Source organism: Centroberyx affinis, unplaced genomic scaffold (genome assembly GCF_046629955.1).
Source record: "Centroberyx affinis isolate AG114_WGS23_722 - 3 ecotype Tasmania unplaced genomic scaffold, CSIRO-AGI_Caff_v1 ptg003733l_1, whole genome shotgun sequence".
Lineage (NCBI taxonomy): Eukaryota > Metazoa > Chordata > Actinopteri > Beryciformes > Berycidae > Centroberyx > Centroberyx affinis.
Window position 1 is genome coordinate 18,555 of NW_027281612.1, and position 21,446 is coordinate 40,000.

The 21,446-nt window shown below is 43.8% G+C and overlaps 2 protein-coding genes across 2 annotated transcripts in view; one reads left to right on the forward strand and one right to left on the reverse strand.

Moving 5' to 3' along the window:
• The first annotated feature begins 2,279 nt into the window (after positions 1 to 2,279).
• msl2b (MSL complex subunit 2b) lies at positions 2,280 to 7,962 on the forward strand. Its single transcript, XM_071540843.1, has 3 exons — positions 2,280 to 3,322; positions 5,426 to 6,807; positions 7,376 to 7,962. The coding sequence occupies exons 1-3, from the start codon at positions 3,181 to 3,183 to the stop codon at positions 7,673 to 7,675; spliced, it is 1,824 nt and encodes a 607-aa protein (XP_071396944.1). The 5' UTR covers positions 2,280 to 3,180; the 3' UTR covers positions 7,676 to 7,962.
• Positions 7,963 to 12,099: 4,137 nt separating this feature from the next.
• LOC139662206 (tumor necrosis factor ligand superfamily member 10-like) overlaps positions 12,100 to 21,446 on the reverse strand; it is a 14,958-nt gene continuing 5,611 nt past the window's right edge. Inside the window, exons 3-6 of the mRNA XM_071540841.1 lie at positions 21,178 to 21,223; positions 20,313 to 20,429; positions 16,845 to 17,083; positions 12,100 to 14,865 (exon numbers count right to left, since the gene is read on the reverse strand). Coding sequence (XP_071396942.1) covers positions 14,656 to 14,865; positions 16,845 to 17,083; positions 20,313 to 20,429; positions 21,178 to 21,223 — 612 coding nt within the window. The 3' untranslated portion in view covers positions 12,100 to 14,655. The remainder of the gene's footprint in view (positions 14,866 to 16,844; positions 17,084 to 20,312; positions 20,430 to 21,177; positions 21,224 to 21,446) is intronic.

Sequence of the window (21,446 nt, forward strand, 5' to 3'; positions counted from 1 at the left end):
ACAGTCTCATCTATTCTGTGACCAGAGTATAAGAAAGAGAAGAAAGAACAAGGCAGGTGGGATAAAAAAACAAAATAGAGAGAGATTGTGAGAGATAAAGAGAGGCAGAGAGAGGGAAGTAATAGCGTTATTTCTCAGGAAGCCAAATGTGTGTGTTTGCATCATGTGTGTGTGTCTTTGCGTGGGCGATGACATGTAAGTGCAGTTAGTTACTTATAGATAAATATGGAAGTTGCTTAAGACTTCCACATTGCGCTCTCTCTCTCTTCCATTTAGTTTTCAGACGCACAACAGTATAAACACACATGCAAACATATAGGCATGGACACACACACACACATCACTACAAACATCTCACATTAAGGCTGCAACTAACAATTGTTTTCATTATAAATCAACCTATCAATTATTTTTTTGATTAATCGATCAATTAAAAATGCCCTTCACAGTTCCCAGAGCCCAAAGTGATTCTTAAAATGTCTTACTCTGTCTGACCAGCAGCCCAAAAAACAAAGTTTTCATATGAAACAGAGAAAAGCAGCAAATCTTAGCATTTGTGAAGCTGTAACCAGCAAATCTTTGGTATTTTTACTTAATAAATGACTAAAAAGATTAATCAATTATCAAAATTATAATCAATGAATTTCCTGTCGATCGACTAATTGTTTCAGCACTATCTCACATTGTTAAATAATCAAAACAAAAAATAGCCTATACAAGTACTGAAAACTCAAATCAATATCCACATGCTGAAATGTTCATCATCAGATGCAGATGGAAATACAGTGTTCATCACAGTTAGCAGACAAATCACATGTCTGATGGAGAAAAACACTCACATCCTCACACTACTCATTAGAGAAAAAGCTCCAAACCTACAGAAAAATTATTTAACTTGCATGATATATTGAAGTACTGCTGTGGAAGGCAATGAGAAATAGAATAGGACTATAACTCTGTGACCCCACTCTGAAGTCAATAATTCAGTATAACAGCACAGTGACTGAGGAATTAGTCATATTTAAGTTTATAAATCAGTCATGAGTGTGTGTTAACATTCCCATATAGGAAGTAATGTAGTGGTTAATACTGTAAATAGGCGGGTAAACTATGACCTCCAGTTGGTGATAATTATAAGTCCAACAACAATCAATATAAACAACAATCAATTATATTTTCATAAGATTGTTAATGTATGCCTTTTTCCTTTAAAGTAGTGGTTCTCAACGTGGGGTCCGGGGACCACCAGGGGTCCTTGAGGGGGTTCCAGGGGGTCCCCAGCAAATTGATGAATTGTTAAACTTCAGCATTATTTAATTTAACACAAAGTTAACACAATTAGAGAATGTAGAAGAATGACTGTTTTGATCATAGTTTCTCTGTTATCTCTCTACCTACAATACAGATAGTCATGGAATTCTGGACAAAATCATTTCTAACAATAAAAATATTCTCAGATTTGGGTCTGAGAGACAAAATCTCATCAAATGGGGGGTCCGTGGCTCTAATGTGTGCAAAATTAGGGTCCTTGATATGAAAAAGGTTGAGAATCACTGCTTTAAAGACCATATCCTCACATACATTGACAGTTGTTGAGTCTGTTTTCTGGCTTTACAGTTGCTAAAAAGACTATCATTAGTAACTGATATTTGCATGAAAATTATATGGATACACTCTTTTCAAATCATTGTAAATCTTGAACGTATGACTGGTAGGTGAAACAAGGCAAAACCTTCAACTGTGGATGCATGGAAATTTCTTGCATCTAACATTTCTGACTTTATTGTATCTTGTAAGCTCGCACTATCCTTTGATTAATATTTCTTTTAAATGAACCGCTTGGTGTGTGTTCTCGCGAGATTTGAGCAACAGCGCCCCCCTGCTTGTGTGTGGAAAAGCAACGGGAGGTATGAGAAATACTCCGCGGCTAACGATAGCAAGGTACACAAACAGGAATATAATTCACTTTCGTTCTTCAATAGCAGGCTGGAGGTCTACCAAAGGCCGGGACGGGATATAATTTCGGTGAAGCCCTCGGTTTTTCTGCGTCAATCCAACGGGCGAGGAGCGAGAACGAGGGAGTAACGCTAATTCGGAAAAGTGGGAAGCGGCCTATTTTTGTACCCGGTATCCTGGTGCAGCTCAGGCGGCTAGCGTTGTCACCAGAGCCCGCTGCTTTCACAGGCTTATTTTTCATAACATCAACGGAAGCGCCAAGGCTTCTGTATTGCCTTTTCTCGGATAACCGTAAGCTACCAGTTACTCCTTCTCCCCCCCTATGAGCGTCCGGCTGCTGGCGTTTCTCGCTAAAAGGACCATTTGAAGCCGAGGAGGCCTGTTTTGTTTTCGCAGCCGAGCCGCCATGAATCTCCGCGAACAATAACACAATCTGAGCCTGCCTATTGGGTGCACTGCCTACGTGCCACAAATGCTACGGTCTGGAATAAATGCATTGTGCGATACTAGATCTGGACCGACCGAATTGCCCGGACGATCATGCATGTAGAATATGGAATTACTGGAGAACCAATGCACTCTGGCAAGCATCGAGAAATCCCCTATTTGAATGTGGTTGCTGCTGCCCAGCTGTAGTAAGGCCACTGCTCTCCGGCGGAGGAAAGAGCGCCACACGATGCATTGTCTAATCATAACTCAGCGTCACGGATTGTATGGGAATAAACTGAACCGACTTGGATGAACCGATCGTTTCTATGCAGCCCCTGCCTCCTTTTGAATGCACGTATAATTCCCGGGGTTCAAACACTACTTTTTATTCAATGTACACCTTTGTGAGGAGGAGGAGGGACGTCAGGATGGATTGGATGTGATTGACAGCTAGCGGTACAGGAGATGTGTAACCTGAATTGCTCTGTGCACAGACTCTATGCATGTGGGATTTACTGTCAGGGAACTGAAGCCAGTCTTGCCAGCCGCCAGTTATTTGCTATATCCATCTATGCCCTCTTCAAGGCTCCCGGGCTGCCTGGACAATAATAATAACCACTCGGAAATCACGGCAGTAGCAAGTCTGCTGCTTCGGCTGGTCGCGTTAACGTCACCGGAGACAGTTTGCGAATCCGTCGGGCCGGTGTGTGTGTTTGCGTCGCGTGACTTTCATTTTTTAACGTAATAAATCGACCGGACCGGGCTGGACCGGACCGCCGGCGCGCGGCAGCTGAGATGAACCCGGTGAATGCGACCTCTCTCTACGTGTCCGCGAGCCGCTCGGTGCTGCAGTGCGACCCTCGAGACCCCCGGGCCCTCGCGGAGCTCTGCAAGCTGCTGCCGTTCTTCCGCCAGTCCCTGTCCTGCCTGGTGTGCGGTGAGTGTGTGTGTGTGTGTGTGTTTTTTTTTTTTTTCTATGGACGAGGGGGTGGGGGTGCACAATACCGTCCGTTGTTGTCAGCTGTGCTCGCAGTGGGAGCTAACGTTAACTAATGCTGCCTTCATGTGCTGTCGGAAATTTCCCGACCAACACAGTGGCAAATAACGACTAGGAAAGTGGTTGTTTTGTATGACGGTGTTTCCCACAATGAGGTAATGTTTTGATTCCAGGTTTCACTCTCCCCGTTGTTATTATCGCCCAACCCACAGTGTACACAATTACATAATTCTCCTTAAAGCTATATCTAACAACAAAAAATAGGTATGGATGGCGTTCCTTTGGACAAAATCGTATCAAATGGGAGCCCACGATCTATTTTCTATACTTGGGGGGTCCTTGACATGGAAAGAGTTGGGGAACCCCGATTCTCAGATAGCTCAATCGCCGAGATGTGACGTTTAGAGGGCTGTTTTGAGGGTAAACATGTTGGGGAAACATGGAAGTCATCTCAACGATTAATGTCATAAGTGATGTATACCACAACATTATGTACATAAACTAATTTAAACAGTGATTTAATTCCTGCTGTGTATTTTCCCCTCTTCATTCTGTCAATGCAACACAAATTAGCTCCAACAACAGCCACCAAAAATCTACTTTTGTCATAAGGTCAATTTTTCTTTTTTATTATTATTGTTATTATTATTGTATGCGACCTAAAGGCACTTGAAAGCGCCTGAAGTCATATTTCGGACTTGGATACTCGGATGTAGGAGCTTACGAGGCGCATTTGAACGCAGCATAATACACAGCGACTCGCATCATGACACACCCCCCTCTGTGTGTTTTTGGCAGGATGTAGCCTAAGCACCGGGGCTTTTTTGTTTTTTTTGTTGTTGTTGGCTATTTACATGTAATATAGAAATCGCACAGACATAACGACGTAGCGCGTCATCTCTCCACTTCCCCAAAAAGAGAAAAAAATAAAAAAATATATGTAAAAAATAAAAGAACGGTAGAGGGAAAAGGAGGGAATTTTGTGTCTGCTTCATGGAACATAGGCATTTACAATACTTCACCAAAACTTCAAATCCTTGCCTGTTATGTGATTTTTTTTGGGCTGTTTATTTCCATTTTTCGCTGCTCATTCATAATGCAATACCTTCCCTTAGCTGTATCACTTAGTGAGTAGTACCTCCCGTTGCGTTGTCATAGCAAAACGTCGAAAGCAATTGGTGATTGATTGAAATGATTTTTCAGGTTGTCGGTGAATAGATATACCTTATTTTGATTCTTTAGTATAGCTCATAATTGGGTATGAAGTAGCCTAAGCTGATGTGTCCCTGTGATGCTTGTTAATAAAAACATACCTTGTGTGAGAGAGAGAGAGAGAGAGAGAGAGAGAGAGAGAGAGAGAGGTATTATTATACTCAAAGATAGCCTCCCACTTTGCCATTGTATAAATAATAGATTCATATGAAAGAGGTCCATGCATCGTGTTAAATATAAACTTTCTGAACTTGTTACTTCAGACACATGGGTTTTATCAGACGGGGTGTGTGTGTGTGTGTGTGTGTGTGTGTGTGTAAGGTCGGTTGTTTCTTATGAATGGACCTTCATCCTTTTCTCGTCTGCAGCTGCGCTCCCTAACGACCAGCGTTGCTAAGGAAGCTCCTCTCAAAGAGCAGTTGTCATCCAGTCTGGCAGAGAAGTTATCAGACTTCGCTCAGGTTTTGTGAATAAAGATCAGGTTTGAAAAGTATCTCAAATTCAGCAAGGCAGGAAACCGGGCACAGTAGCCGGTAAATCCCCAAATCGACCGGTTCACAGTTTTAGAAGCCAGAGCTTTCCAGTCACAGCCAAAATTTACCAGCATTCCCACAGAATCCTGCTTGGGTATTTAGGTGTTTTTAATGGTCTGACGAGATTTTTATTGCCTTTGCTAATGCTGATGCCCTCAAGCTGTTTGTTGCTGGTTTTGGATGTCTTGTTGAAAGCCAGTGAATTAATCATCACCAGGGGCAGTTCTGTGTTTTTTCCCGCGATATGTATACAGTTTGTTGTATTAACGTGTCTTCTGTCCCGTGTCTCATCCTGTAGGGAACCTGCTGCAGGACCCCATCGCTCCCACCGACTCGTCATGTCAGCATTACGTATGTCGAGGCTGTAAGGGTCAGAGGATGCAGCTGAAGCCGTCCTGCAGTTGGTGTAAAGACTATTCCCGCTTCGAGGAGAACCGGCAGCTCTCCTTGCTGGTCCACTGCTACAAGAAGCTCTGCCTGTACATCGCCCAGTCGCCGCTCGCCCCGCACATAGCCAGCGCCGCCAGCGACTCGCCGGACCTGCAGGCCATCCTCAACGAGGGCCTCACGCTGGCCGAGAGCGAGCCGGAAGTGGAGGACGTTTCCGACTCGGCCGGCCAGTCGCAAACGGCCTCCGCCTCCGAGGCGGTCCGGCCCGAGGAAGCCCCGCCCGCCAGGGAGGGCAAGGGGGAGGAGCCTAGCCCCGTGGGCGTGAACGGGTTGCACGATTGTAACGGCCTGGCCGATACGGACACGCTGCAACCCATTACCATAGAAACAGGCGGAGGGGTTCTGAAGCAGGAGGACTTCGGGGAGGAGTTGCCGGTGTGCGTGAGCGTCACGGGGACCGGGGAGGCGGGGCTGTGTGACATCACCGCTTTCGGAGAGGACCTGAAACATGGCGGGGGGCCGTTGTTATTGAGCGTGGAGGAGGTGCTTAGAACTCTGGAGACGGACCCAGACCCCGCCCCCGAACCCACCCCCCAGCCCGACTGCCCCCCCTCCGTACCTCAGTCCAGCCTCAACGGGCCTCACTGCCCCTCCGGCCCCGACTCCTCCCGCCTCACCCCCTCCCTCCCCCCAGAGAACAGCCCCCGCCCCCTACAGCCTCACCCGCAGCCCTCGCTGCAGCCGCCCCCCCAGCCCTCCACGGTCGTCCCCCGCGCCCCCCCTCGTTGCCACCGCAAGCGCTCCCGCTCGGAGAGCGACAGCGAGAAGGTCCAGCCCCTCCCCATCGCCAGCCTCCTGCGGGGCCCCCCCCTCGGTGCCAACAGCTCCCCCCACCACCCGAACCCCAGTGCCACCACCAAACGGGAGCCCAAGTTCCCCTCGGCCACGCCTCACCCCCACTTGGCCCCGGTGCCTAACGGAGGCCCACCCAAAGTGGGCAAGACTGTGCTCGTCTCCAACAAGGGACTGAAAAAGACTGTGGAGCACCACGGGGGCCCGAAGAAGGCCTACACCAAGGCCAGGCAAGGGGCCCCCAAGCCCCGCGCCCAGCCACGCGACCGGGTGCCCCCCCACCCCCACTCTCACCCCCTCACACACCCGCCCAGCCCCTCGAAGCCACTGTATAAGAAGCCTGTGGAGAAGAAGGGCTGTAAGTGTGGCCGGGCCACGCAGAACCCCTCGGTGTTGACCTGCAGGGGGCAGCGCTGCCCCTGCTACTCCAACCGCAAGGTGAGGATACCGCTGAGGCTGCTCCCTGCTCCTTAAATTACAACACACTGTCCCAGACAGTCTGCTGTGTCACTGAAATTATTGTTGATGCTGTCATTGTCTGGGCCGCTAATCTGTGGATCATCCTGCCTGGGAACATGACTAACAAACAAACTCTCTAAGAAACACTGATTTTCTGGACAGCTGGAAACTCAGGCTCAATAAATTACTTATATTATTTCACTGATAGCTTGTGTTTGTTCTCATCATGCTGTAGGTTTATGGTTAATTAGTTTCATTGGGAGTCCAGTGTGGGGTTGAAATATTGCTGAGTCGGCCTTAATGAGCCGTGAGCGTTTGGCAGTGGAAGAATTCTCTGCATTAACGCTGATTGTGTGTTAATATAATTGCATCGTTCCTTTTTATTTTACAGCAGTTTATACATTTATGAAAAGCGCCTTAGAATTATTATTATGATTATTATTATTCTCATATCCAAAACTACAGTAAGTGAGCCGGTAGAGGACACTTGGCCGTTGCCTTCTTCCTGTTGTCATACGTTGTTGTTAACTGTCCTCGTCCTCTCCAGGCGTGTCTGGACTGTATCTGCCGCGGCTGCCAGAACTCCTACATGGCCAACGGGGAGAAGAAGCTGGAGGCGTTCGCCGTGCCGGAGAAGGCTCTGGAGCAGACGAGGCTCACGCTGGGCATCAACCTCACCAGTATCACGGCGGCGGCCCTCCGCAGCCCGGCGACCAGCTCCCCCGGCAACGCGCTCATCAACGTCACCGCGGCGACGGGAGCCCCGGTCACGGCCACCTTCCTGTCGGGGGCGGGGCACGACAACAGGGGCTTCGACGATTCGCTGGAGATGCGGTTTGACTGTTGAGGCTCCGCCCCGGTCGTTCGTCACGCACATTCCCCTCCACCCCCCCGCCCCCGCCCCCCCTCCCCCCCCGCCAGCTGGGCGTCGTCCATCGGGTCGAGCCGGGGGCCTGCAGCCGCAGAGCCGGGAAAAAGGCAGCTACAGTGACAGGCGGTAGTGAGGGTCACCAGCTGAAGCTGAGGAACGCCCTCCGTCCATCGCCCGAAACTGCACCATCCTTGTGGTCTTACATACAGATGCAGGGTGGAAGAGAGAGAGAAGGAGAGAGAGAGAGAGAGAGAGAGAGAGAGAGAGAGAGAGAGAGAGAGAGAGAGAGGAAGAGAGGAGACGTAGCGTTACTGTATGTGCAGAGATTTCATTTCAGTGGGGATAGAAGAGTTTTTTTGTTTTCTACTCTACTATGGGTAATGTGTAGAGCATGTCGTGTAGCTAAGTCAGGAGTGTTGACCAGGCTGTGTTCGGTCATGCCCCTCTGTGTGTGTGTGTGTGTGTGTGTGTGTGTGTGTGTGCGTGCGTGTGTGTATGTGTGTATGAGGGGAAGGGGTTTGGTTTGGAGATGAACCTTATTAGCAGGAATGGAGACATCATCATCAGAGACTGGTGTAATTTATATAAAAGAAAAAAACTTGTTTTTTTTGTACACAGACTTATCAGTTTCCATTTAAGAAGACATTTTATGATATATTTTATAAGTTACATTAAACCGATGAAAGCGAGTGTGGGGGCAGACCTGCTTTCAACCAGAATATTTCACAGAAGTTAAAAGATGCAGAAATGTTAAGTTTGTAGTGTTTAGTAAACCGTGCCAGACTGCAAAAGAAACGACCAGAAACGACCAGTAGCTCCCGTCCTCTTATGAAATCACAAACACGAACATAACGGGCAGGTTTAAAAGTTAAAATGAGCCAATTTCCAATATCTTCATCAGTAGAAACCAGGAAGGGAACACCAGCCACCAGCCAAACGTCTCTAAATTCTGACTTTGGCTCGTAAATCTGTCTTCTACAGCCACTGTGGCAACCAGCCATCATTCACAGGTCTTATTCTCTTCTGAAAATATGAATAATTAACTGGCAAGATAACAGCGGGTGAATTTTGGATTCCATCAACCATCGCGGCTGGTAGAAGAAAAAACTTCCTGCCCTGGTTTGGACACGCAGTTGTTTCGGAAAAAATAGTTTGAAATTCTGTTTTTTTTTTGGGTCTTTATCTTTGTGGCGGGACAGGGGAAGTGCGGGGTTAATAACAGATGTCAGAGTGTCTATTCTTGCATTAAAGCACTTTCTTCCACTTTTTTCCACTGGCCAGGCATAGAATAATAAATACTACAAACCGTTTTCTCCCTATTTTTTGCTTGTGTTAAATACTCCGGTTGAGTGCAGGCGCTCCCACACCTCTTTTCACCAGTTTTGGTTTTCTGGAAGCTACGCACATGCTGCTAATTACCAGAAAGGACTCGAGGAGAACACACACCTGTTTTCCTTGTCTGTTTTTTTTTGTATAAGTTACGTTAACAAACAGTTGCAGTATTTATTGGACGTCGCCTAACATAGGTTACTCGGTGGGCGTCGGCTAGTGGTCATGGTTCCGCCCACTCCGTCTGTCACATCCGGTCTGGACAGTCCTGTCTCGATTATGTTGCTGTCCTCTTAGTGTTAGTTTCTGGTGTCTCCAGACGGTTTGTTCTCCCTCGGGGCATTTAAAAAAACCTGTAATATATCTGTAACATATTTCCACAAAAAAAGAAAATCAAAAACTTACCAATGTGTTGCACTGTGTGACTATTTGTTTCACTTTTTTTTTTTTTTTTATCCATAGCATCATCCTCCAGCCGCTCCTCACCCTCAGTCTCAGTCAGGGTCATTCTCAGTTGACCTGCAGTTTTCTGAGCGGCCACTAGGTGTCGCCTGCTCAGCCTGCAGTGCTGGAGGCAGCCACTGGGGGGCAGCACAGAGCTGTATATGGCAATGTCTAATAAGCACCAGCAGGGGGCAGAACATCCTTTAAAACGTCCTGAAGTCCACAATGAATTCTATTAAGAGGTCTACTCAAAACATCACTGTTGCACCAAAATGAAAAGGAACCAGACCTCTAATCATATTGGTTTTTTTTTATCTAAAATGCACAAGTTTTTCAATGCAATCCAGCTATCTGTATTCAACATGCTCTGCAGATCTTCAGTCTCAAAGTGCATGCAGTGGCCGCTGTGCCTCTATCTGAGGTGAGTGTTCACATTAAAGCCTAGCAGTGCTTGCTCCTTACCACATAGTTTTGGCCAAATGAGCCTGTCTATAATGGGGCAGAAGATACTTGATTAATCCCTTAGACCAGTGACTCTAAACCTTTTTCAAGGAACTATCAAGGACTCCTGATTTAGTCCACATTTGGGCCTCGGACCCAGATATGCAAATATTTTTATTGTCAGATATGATTTTGTCCAGAATTCCATGACTGCCTGTATTGTAGGTAGAGAGATAACAGAGAAACTATGATCAAAACAGTCATTCTTCTACATTTTCTAATTGTGTTAACTTCTTGTAAATGAAACAATGGTGAAGTTTAACAATTCATCAATTTGCCTGGGGACCCCTGGTGGTCCCCGGACCCCACGTTGAGAAACACTGCCTTAAACCAGTGATTCTCCATCCTCTGTCCATTTACCTGGTCCCAGGTCTCATTCAGACTCTGATTACACCAGGTGAATGTAATTAATGAGTAGAAAACCACATCAGGGCTCTGGCTCTTGAGAACCCACTGCCTTAAATACTCTTTCACAGGGAGGTCAGAGGTCAGGAGGCTCAGCTACAGCAGCAGTCCTGGAGCTGGAAGGGATTCAGCAGGACAGATTTTTGCTGTGTCGGAGGTTCTCAACTAGGCCTGTGCCGATATGAAAATTTCATACTAAGATTATCTTGACCAAAATTATCTCCATATACGATATTGTCCCAATAATTATTAAAAAGGTGAAACATTTTAAAACAGTACTGTAATATGCTTCACTTACTTAAAAACGAATTTATCCTTTCAATCATAAGTAATTTATAATTTTTTTCTTAAAACAAAATTATAAAATGCTGGTTTAGCTTATATAAATCGAAAGGATAGTTTTAAACAACTCAAATAAAAATCCAAATAACAGCTTTATCTAAAATAAAGTCAAATGAGTGTCAAAGTGCTGCTGATCTGCATCCATTTCAACTCAGCAACATGAATATATTTATTATATATTATAGCGGCTCCTTTATGGGGAAAATAAAACATCTATGATGACAGCCGAGAGTCACGGTTATCTCGGTGGTCACGATAATAAAAATGAGTGGCGGTGTCGTAACCGTTAGTGTTTTCTTTTACCGCGATATACAGTAATATCGGTTAATATCGGTCCCATCGCTATTCTCAACCATGTGCCGTTGAAAGTTTGAAGGTTTTCTTTACAGCCAAACACTAACAGCAGGTGATTTTACTGATTAATCAGTAGTGAAGTGCATCTGCATGAAGGCGTCCTGCTGCACAAAAAGAAATAAACCTCAATAAAACTGCTCAGGTTTATATAATGTAACCTTGGTGAGAGGGAGATGAGACTGAACAACATGGAGATGAAGACATTTAAACCATTCATAAGGATTGTGTAAGTATATTGGTCTATCTGAAGAGCACATCACATTTTATCAGTAATCACACAATGATTGAGAAAGGGCTGCGCATCGTCAATAAATAATGATAATGAGTTATAGTGATAGACAGTTCTTCTGTCTAAATGAATGATAAAAAGCAAAATACTAATTAAAATCTCTCACAAAATGACATCTGAAACAAATCAGAGTTTTATCATGCCTTATACGAGAGTGCAGTTGTGCAATGGACATCAATTTGACTATTTCATGTGATTTTCCAAATATTGGCGGATATCGTTACATATATATATATATATATATCAAAATAATTTCTTAGGATTATTGTGACTTTAATTTTGTCCATACCGCCCTGCCCTAGCTGCTCCATTATGGCAAAAATGATAATCCTGTTTTTTTTGGGTTTTTATTTTTAGATTATCTACTTTAATCACAACTTTTAGTCTTCAATATTTGCAGAACAAAACTTTTTCTGCACTTTTTGCTTCTTGTGTCAATATTTGTCAATATTCTCAACTAAATTACTAAATAATATTGCATGTATGTCAATATTCTACTGCTATTTTCAACTGTGGAAACTAAAATCATGACATACAGTAATTTACAAGTATAATTTTGCGGCCCTAGGATGGAAATGATCTAGATTAAAGACATTATTCTACATCATTTAGTAGATTCTGTTTGAATAATACAGGCCGCCACTGAGTCCCACTTTAATGTCTTTACTTTGGCCGGCTGCAGTGCTTTCACAGCTGCTCCCACACCGCCTTCCAAAGGAGTAATCAGCTGTTCCTTTTACAGTGTCTTTATTTCACATATTTACAGACAAATGCTTATTTACATTCACATTTTGTTTTATCTGATTACATCTGATTGAATTGGCTCGCATACCCAGATTTATTGAATCTTCCAAGCCGTGATTAGTCTAAAGTTTTCATGTTTTTGCCGCCTCTCAGCTGACAAAGAAGACAGATTGCAGGTCAAAGTTTCTGCAGTTTCCCATATGGAAGCCATACATAACGCACCGTCTGGATTCACATCAGTCATATCAGTATACTGTTCAGATTTAAAATGAAAACACCTGTAGGCAATAACATACTCCCCACAATCTCTCAACTCAACACTACATATTTCTGTCAGTACATTCATATCACAGATGTAATCATGGCTCTTTTCAAATAGTTTTCACCACCTCTGTCCTTCTTGTCCGTTTTAAGCCAAGGTTGTTTTTTTTTTGCAGTGATGATTTGGTGCCGGAGTACATCTCTTGCAGTATAATCTTTGTGGATAACAATTAAGACTAAAACAACAACAACAACAAAAAAAAAACATACATACATTCATAATACAAACCAGAAATCTAGGACAAATGTTAATGTCGTTCTGTATTTACATAAGTGCCAGATTTAATGCTGCGTTCAGGTCATATCGGGAAAAAAGCAGGGATGGCATCTCATTAACATACCGTTAATACATACATGACATAACGTTAACGTGTTTAACTCGTTGCAACGCTCACATTCAATATACATTTTATTTATGATTTTAAAATCAACCATAAATGAACTGCAGCAGACATTACTCATTTTTCTTAAGTGGAGCCGGTTGTACTGTACAGAAATACAATAATTTAGATTTTTATTGGTGGATTCACTGCAGTTTTTGGCGCTTGAGTTGAAGCAGAATGGGAGATATCGGAGCCTCCAAAAAATCCAAAAGAATTGTATTTTTTTTTTACGGTCAGCAGCTCGTATTTACGGTAAATCCAACATGACATGAACGCAGCATAAATATACCAACTGATAGAGCAGTCGGGGAACATTTGATGAGTAAAAATATACTGATTACCAAAAGTTATCATTCTTATAGCCCGTGATAGCAGGTGGACGAGCCGCCATGTTGGAAGACTGACAAAAAAAAAAAAAAATACTTCCTCCCTGACCAAAACAAACAAAAAAATGCCTGATTTCTGTGCAGCAGTAGTGTTCAAACTATACCATGAAAGGAGGAGAGTCAGGGAGGAAAAAGTGATGTTGCTCCAATTCATTTTGTTGTCATGCCTCCAACATGGTGGCGTATCCTGTGACAGGCCTCCATTGATAATATGAGTTCACGATCAATAAATTGTCCGCAAGTTCGTGCCTTTCCCCTGAAGGAACGGGTCATTAGCCCGTCAGCAGAAGGCTCGGGTTCAGCGTGTCATCGCTCATCGGAGGAGAATGAGGGAAAGTTTAAGGTTAGAAGAGAGTTCATGGTGACTGGAAGAGCTCCAGACCAGATAACTGTCCAGCCCAGCGCCAACAAATCCAGCATGATATGTACATCTACACACACACACACACACACACACACACACACACACACACACACTCAGATAATCACTAATGGTGTGTCCAGCATATTACAGTTTAGTTTTACAAACATTTCTCATTTCTCAGAGGCAGAGCTGCTCTGCAGGCAGAAATAATCTCACTGGTTACCTCAGTGGGCGGAGCCAAAGAACCGCAGATTTTTGGAGTAACATTAGACTGAAGCCCAGTGAAAAAGACAAGAGATAAGAGAGGAGGAAGCTAATATTATGAAGCCTAGCGCTCTGCTGCTAACTGAAAAAAAAAATCTATCATACTAAGTTATCTAGGTTAGCTAGTTAGCTAGCTGACCTTCAACATCATGAATACCATGGTCATGTGTTTTATATGTTTTTATGTGTTTTATTAATATTTTGACGAGAGTTCCTTCTTTCTCAGTTAGCCAACAAAAAAAAGAAAATAGTTCTTTGGCTCCGCCCATTGAGGTTCAGCTCAACCAATCAGATTATTTCTGCATCCAGAGCAGATCTCCCTCTGAGAAATGTTTCTTTAACTAAAACTCTAATGTGCATTCGAGTCCAAGTCTCCCCTTCCACTCCTAATACACACACACACACACACACACTCAATCCAATGACTGTAAAAAAATATCGGCAGTTATCAAACAGTGTAGATTAGTGATTAGTTCTCTCTCATACACACAGCACAGCTACATATCCATGTCAGTCTCCTCTCTCCCACCCGGCAGACCAGCGGTTCTCGATCCTGACAAATGAAAGCAGGGCCTTCTCACGACTCCCTGCTGCCGTTGTAAATGTCCAGAATGGTGAACTTTGCCACCAATTTTGCGATAATTCCCCTTTACTTGATTCATTGGTTGGAGAAGCCTCGAGGCTGCACATATTCATTATTTCAAGAGGAAAAAAGGCATTCATCACAGACATTAAAAACATGGTCGTATCTGTGTTATGGAACTTGCGGAGCCCCCTAAATCATTCTCGCAACCCCGACTCCCAGGATGAGAACCGCCGCAGCCGACCGTCTAGCTGATGAGAAACGCCCCAAAGAAGCTGCTTTTCTCATCCATGTCCACAGCAGAGGCGTTGCTAACGGTGACGAACAGGCGGTCCCCGGTGCTGAGGGGGAACAGCCCCCCCTGGTGGGCGGAGTGCAGAGAGAACTGGGAGCCCCGGGACCAGCAGGAGGTTCGGCTCGTCTTCATCAGCAGGATGGGAACCGGGTAGGAGCTCACCTAGCAGGGGGGAGAGAGAGAGGGGAGGGTGAGAGGAGAAGGTGCTGCGGTGCCTCGTGGGCGGAGCATGGCACTAAAGGCCAAGTTAGAGTTCTACCCCCACCCGACCCTAATTTTTACATTATGAAAGGGTTTTTCATCTCTTGGTTCCAGAGATCTAATGACCAGGTGCCTTTACTCCCTGCCCTGCTATAATCTCAGAGCAAAAAGGATTGGGTTAACTAGTTCAACAAATGGATGTTTCCCAACATACTTCTGGTCAGGAATGGGAAAATAGTCTCCCAAGTTAAATAGTCTATGGATCTAACGGAAACAAAAGGATTCTGTATAACTGTAAAAATAAAAAAGGGAAATATGGGAGATTTACGGGGAAAATTAGCAAACAGGAGCACAGCGGGAGAGGGGGTGAAAATATGGGAGAAACCCGGGAAAAAACGGGAGAGTTGGCAGGTCTGGTGTACAGCGGTGCAAGCATTTATAGTTCTGCGTTGGTGATTCTGAGCGTAGACCGCCGAAACACTAGATGGCAGCGTGGTGTTTTGTTAAGATGGAAGTAATAACAGAAGTAGTGTTTACGTTCTCTGAAACTCATGTTCTGGATATTTCGCACCAGGAATTCACCATGACATCTGGTGGTCTAATTGGGAGATGAGCTGTCGTACAGATGAACATATCTGAACCTCCTCAGCTCGTCTCTCTTCCATCCGACATCAACCGGATACAGGTAGGAGGAAATACAAACACCCCTCTTCCACCAAATTAGCTCTGGTTCTTGAACCGGTTCCGTTCAGGATTCTTGGAACCATGGTGCTATCTAGCGAACCGGCCCGCGTTTCCACCAGTTTTGAGCGGAACCGTTGTAATCAAGGATGAGTCATCAGCGGAGGGCGTTGCACAATGCACACCGGAAGTAAACAGTAGTAGCAAGATGGCGGATCGCATTGATTACCTGCGAGCTTTTGTTCCGTTATTACAGATATTTGTTTGTAGAATATGACACGCTCACTGATGTCATCACGGTTCGCACTTGAAAACCTGCTATTTTTTGGCTCCAGCTGGGAACCAACTTTTCGGGTTCCGAACCAATTTATTTTTGGTCGAAATGCTCCAAATGGTTCAAAATTAGGTGCGCGAACCGGAACGGAACCCGTTCCATGTCGGTGGAAAAGGGGTAAAAGTGGGCCAATCACAGCTCATGCAGCCTTGCGGTTACATTTTTGGATTGGTGCACGGAAGCTACGGCGACACCGCAAAGAGCTACGGAGAAACTACGGCGAAAACTTCAACGCAGAAGTATGAATTAGCTTTAATGCTGCGTTACGTTCAAAGTTCAAAGGAATTTCCAGCTGGTATAGTTTGTAATTCCAACCTCTGTGTGTTTCAGTGGTCCAGCTCAGAAAAAACCAGGGAAGAAACGTGGACACCTGCAACATTTAATTTGCCCAGTGTAAAATACTGTTCCCCATGCAGCAGCTCATTTTATGTCAGTGATATCTGGCAATGTGAGCTAGCTTGGTAGTGGAGAAAGTTGGCAACAAAGAGAGTTTACATTACTTCACATTACGTTTTAAAGTCTCTGCTTTGGCTACCAGTCAGATTAGAATAGATTTTAAGATTTTTTTACTAATATTAAAATCCTTCCATGGACTTGCTCCGGAGTATATAAGATGATTTTTGGAGAAGGAAGTGCTGTGATTCATGCAATTTTACATCCCTGGTTGAATTAAAATGACTGGTCACAACAGCAGTGAAGCAGAAAATCCACCACAAAATGGCGACAGATGGGTGACGTAACGTCCAGCTCAAAGCAACAAATTTGTGGAGGAAGGACGATGGACGAGCGGGAGGCAGCAGAATCAAAAAAGACTGTGAGCTCAACTGACAATATGAGAGGATCAGGAGAGACAACGTGACGACACCAGAGACCAAAACCAAATCGGAGAAGAGGAGGAGCGGCGAGACGGGACGGCGATCCTCACCTTCTTATAAACGTACTGCAGCAGCGGCTTCCCTCTGTCCTCCGCCTCCTCGCCGCTCTCCCCGTCCTCCTCCAGGGAGTGGGTGTGTCTGAAGTAGGTCTGGGCGTAGATGTAGTAGAGGCCCGGCTGCGGCACCACCAGCTCCCCATCCACCAGCTGGACGTCCTGGAGGAAGGCCAGCCCCTTCCGCCCCTCCCACCACGAGATCTTCTGGCCCTGCACCCGCCGCCCAGAAGAAACTGGAACCAGGCAGGCAAACGCACACACACACAAAAACACATTTGCACAAATCGCCATGATAAAGAAGGTTGAATTTTGTTGTAACAGAAAGGAAACAAATAGAATGTTATGTGTTTTCCTTGCAGTCTCAACATGTTTTTCATAGGTTATAGCAATAGCAAGTCTTTTATTTTGAAGGTGCTACATGTTGCAGTTTTAAACATCAATATATCACTGTCAAATGAATTGTGAAATCTTGGTATAATTACCGTAAGGACTACGGCCTTTACAATTGGTCTCCTCTATCTATAACAACACTGGTGGTGGTGTTATTGTTTCTCCAAATTAAGACCACATTTCCCATAAAACCTATTGCTTCATGTTGCAAATAGGATGTTGCTAGTTTCTCCCTTTCTCCCTCCTAACCCTAACACACAATACGCATTCTGATGAGCTAATGTGAAATTGAATAGTGGAACTGGAATAAAATTTTGTGTTAGTTTGAAGGTAAAGACTGTTCTTGTTTTGTGCCGTAAAGCAATCCAGCAGATTTCCCTCCAAATCGAAATTGATGTTAACATGCTACATATCGCATCTCTAAAATGTTTTTTATGGCATTTCTGATTTACCAGACAGTGAACATTGGTAGCCATCACAGAGTCCCCCCCCACTCCATGCATTTGCCCTGCCATCTATGTTGCATTAGTTTTGCAGATAATTATTTATTGAGCCCTGTACAGTAGAACCAAATTAGTAAATTGTAAAACAAACCTCAAATGTCTCTCAACAAACTAATTATCAGACCTTTTGAAGACCCAACCCCAACCTACTCATCTTGACTCAGTAGTCATGATGTGACCCAAGCCTGTAAACAAACATTATTTGCCAAGATGATCACAGCTGGCAAGCATGTGACTAGCACTAAGCTAGCTTTCACTTGTTAATCACAGGCTGTTTTTTTTTTTAACACTGGCCCATTAATTTGATTAACTACACCTATATTTGTTATTAAATTAATAATTATGTTTTCAGTTTCAAAGACGCAGGGAGGGGTTCAACCTTCCCACAGGCTCGACGTACCTCCCCCTCCCCCAATTTGATTTATGACTTTCTAATCTGAGATGGCCGACATGATGCCTTTCTAAAACCAAGTTAATAACACATTCATTACACCAGTGCACTAGCTTTGTAACAGTTCTATTGCACTTTCATTGCTGGTGACTCACACTTTACTCCAGCTTTCATACAGTGCTCATGTAATACCAGCACTTAGAGATAGCGAGTGAATGGTGTTTTGATTTTAGTGTCAGTGCTTCATGCCTGTCTAAAATGAGTTTTACACACAGCTCAGATGAAGGATTTACTCATACAACAGTTGGCCTTTGACCTAATTTTATTTAGTGTATATACCGGAAATAAGCTTTTACTTGCATTGTCGTGCAATTATTACACATTGTGCTCTTTACGAGCGCTCCCACCGCTGTTCTCCTTGTTGATTCAGAATAGTTGGACTCAGCGGTTTCATCCATATGACCAGCAAGGTAGGTTATATACATTAAAGCAAGAACTTGAATTTGAAATGAAATAAAATCAATGGGTTGTGCTAAAACATGATTTTACTAATGAAAAACGAGGTCCAATTTGGCCTTGCTGACGCTTGTACCTGGGCTGAATGAATTCCCAGAATGATGCTGACAAGCTGAACAGGCTGTAAGTTGTACAGCCTTTTGTGTGACTTACCTCCACTTCTGATTAAACTGTAAACCTGTTTTTTAAAGGTTTGCTTGATTTTTAAAATATTTAGCAGTGTTGCCATACACAGTGTTAAGCACATGTAAGAACTCTCATTCTTCATTCATAAAATCTGGGGGGTAACACAAGCTTTCCATTCATTATGGCCGAGTTCTGTTAGCTGAATAGAGTGCTTAGCTGGCTTAGTTATAAAATAATCTCTCCATTAGCCTATCTGCTAGCTGTCATGAAACTTCAGACAAATCAGACAAATCAGAAAGTTCAACAAAATAATAAATGGTTAAATATAATAAGTAAATCACCAACTTCACCTACATATCCACAGGCGGTAGCTAGGAACTTCTGCATACTTTAACAAACGAACTAGATGCTAGCGAGTTTGCTAGTTTTCATCGTGCTGTTCAAGAATGAGCCCTTTTCACAACCAGATTATTGAAAAATTCACCAGATTTTTTTGCAGTTTTTTTGCAGTTGTCTTACAAATTTCCCAGTCAAAATACCACTCTATATATATACTCTATATTACTATCTCACTATGCATGGTTTGTATATATGGTTTCTGTGTAACTCGATCACACTGAAGTTCCTATTACATGAGAAACAGAATACACTGGCAGATTGGGTTGGAAGCAATGGTGCATTTGTATCCCAAGCTGCAGCTCAAAACCCAGGAGAGACAACAAAAATAGAGAGTGGCTTCCACAGCTGGATTTAAATAATCGGTCTAGAAATAGGCTTCTGCTCAATGCTGTAGTGATATAAGTTGTTGTGTTCCTCAGCAGATATGAAATCTACAGAGAAAGTGCAACTCCTACAACTTCCCACATCTGTGCAGTGGAAAGCAGCGGAAAAAGCAGCAGAAAAGACGAGAAAGTGCGGATGTCCGGAGCGCAGTAGGAGAGTATCGCGCCCTGCAGAGCCACCAGGTGTCCCAGGTGGCTGCAGAATGTCTGCATCCAACACACACACACAGGTGGTTCACACCTGCCCTCCAAACAGATACGAGGCATATTCGTTAGCCTGAGGTGCAGTCACATTAAAGGGGTAAAAATAAAAAGTTTTACTGCCCGTACCATAAAATGACCATAATATATCTGCGGGTTGTTGATCAAAACCAGTGACTCAGTGATTACTTGCGCAGCTGCTGAGATTTCTGGCTTTCAAAACTCACTTTCTGGCCTGTTCTCTGTTTTGGAACAAAAACTTGCCACCTAACTTCCACTGCTGCTATTTTCCGCTGGTCAATAAAAGCTAATAAGCCTCGTTCTCAAACCAAAATAACCAAATTCCAAACCAATTGTATTATTCCAGTATTTAGCATGGTGAGATATTAGCTGTTCACCAGACATTGCTGATGGATTAGGTAGTTTACTGCTCTCTATTGTGAAAATGTGACTTTATTGTTTACAGGCCACCGTACCTGAAGGGGACAGAAGAGGGGGGTGGGGCGACTACAACCCACTGGTTGTAGTCGGGGTTTATTAAAGCAGGACTCACCTCCACCCTCCCGCTCCACTTTGGGCACAAAGCTGCCAGTGACGTGGGCCGCGACCTTTGGGCGAGGTGAAGCCCTATCCTCCATCACGAGTGAGGGCAGCACCCGTGACACTTCATCTGACAGGAAGGAAAGGATGAAATATGAGGACATTGCTACGTGTTTTGGACATTTTCCATGGTCAGATTTAGTTACAATATGAGATGTCCATCAAATAAAACAACATATACTGCCACAAGATGAATGACAGGACAAAATTAAAACAAACTGAGGTAGTTTTTAAAGGACAGTAAACAATGTAAATCTGGCTGACTAACAGACTGGATACACTATATTTTAGAAATATTACTTAAAGTAATGATTTTCCCCCCAAATTAACATTTTGGAAATGAACTCTTCATATTGTATTATTAACATACACTAACATTAACAGTATGATGCTAAATTACCTGACACTCCTGAACGGTAGCACAGTACTCTATTAAACTATTGTTTTCCCATGATAACAAGTTATTTTTCTTTGTTTTCTCACGATATCGAGTTATTTATGTGATTATCTTGAGAAAACACATTTTGTTTTCACGAGATAACAACATAATTTTCTCATTATCTTGAGATAAAGTAATGGACATAGAGTATTTATCTCATTATCTTGGGAAAACAAAGGTTGTAATCTCAAGATAATGACATAAATGACTATCTCTTTAAATTAACTCATTATCACAGGAAAACAGTTCTCAAAAATGTGTCCGAACTATTGGACACATTTTTGACATGGGTAGTATCTTCATAGGCCTAAAATCAATTATAATCACGGGCGATGAGGAGGAATTCAGTCTGTATGTTGCAGGCTGGATCTTTTCTCACCTCTAACTGCCGAGGAAATCTCCCTCTGGTAACGCTGAGACAGAGACTGGAGAGGAGAGAGGAGGAAACATCTCACACAGTGGGAGGAGTATGACCAGTGTTGTTATTACTGGCATCGCGCCACCTCACTGCCCCCACAGATATGTGACATCTGACATGTCTCAGATGTAAAACAAACAGGGACTTTTGTTGCTTTGCGGTTAGTTAAGTGTAGATTTCAACAAATATATATAAAAAAAAAATACACCGTGTAGAAAAGGACATTTATG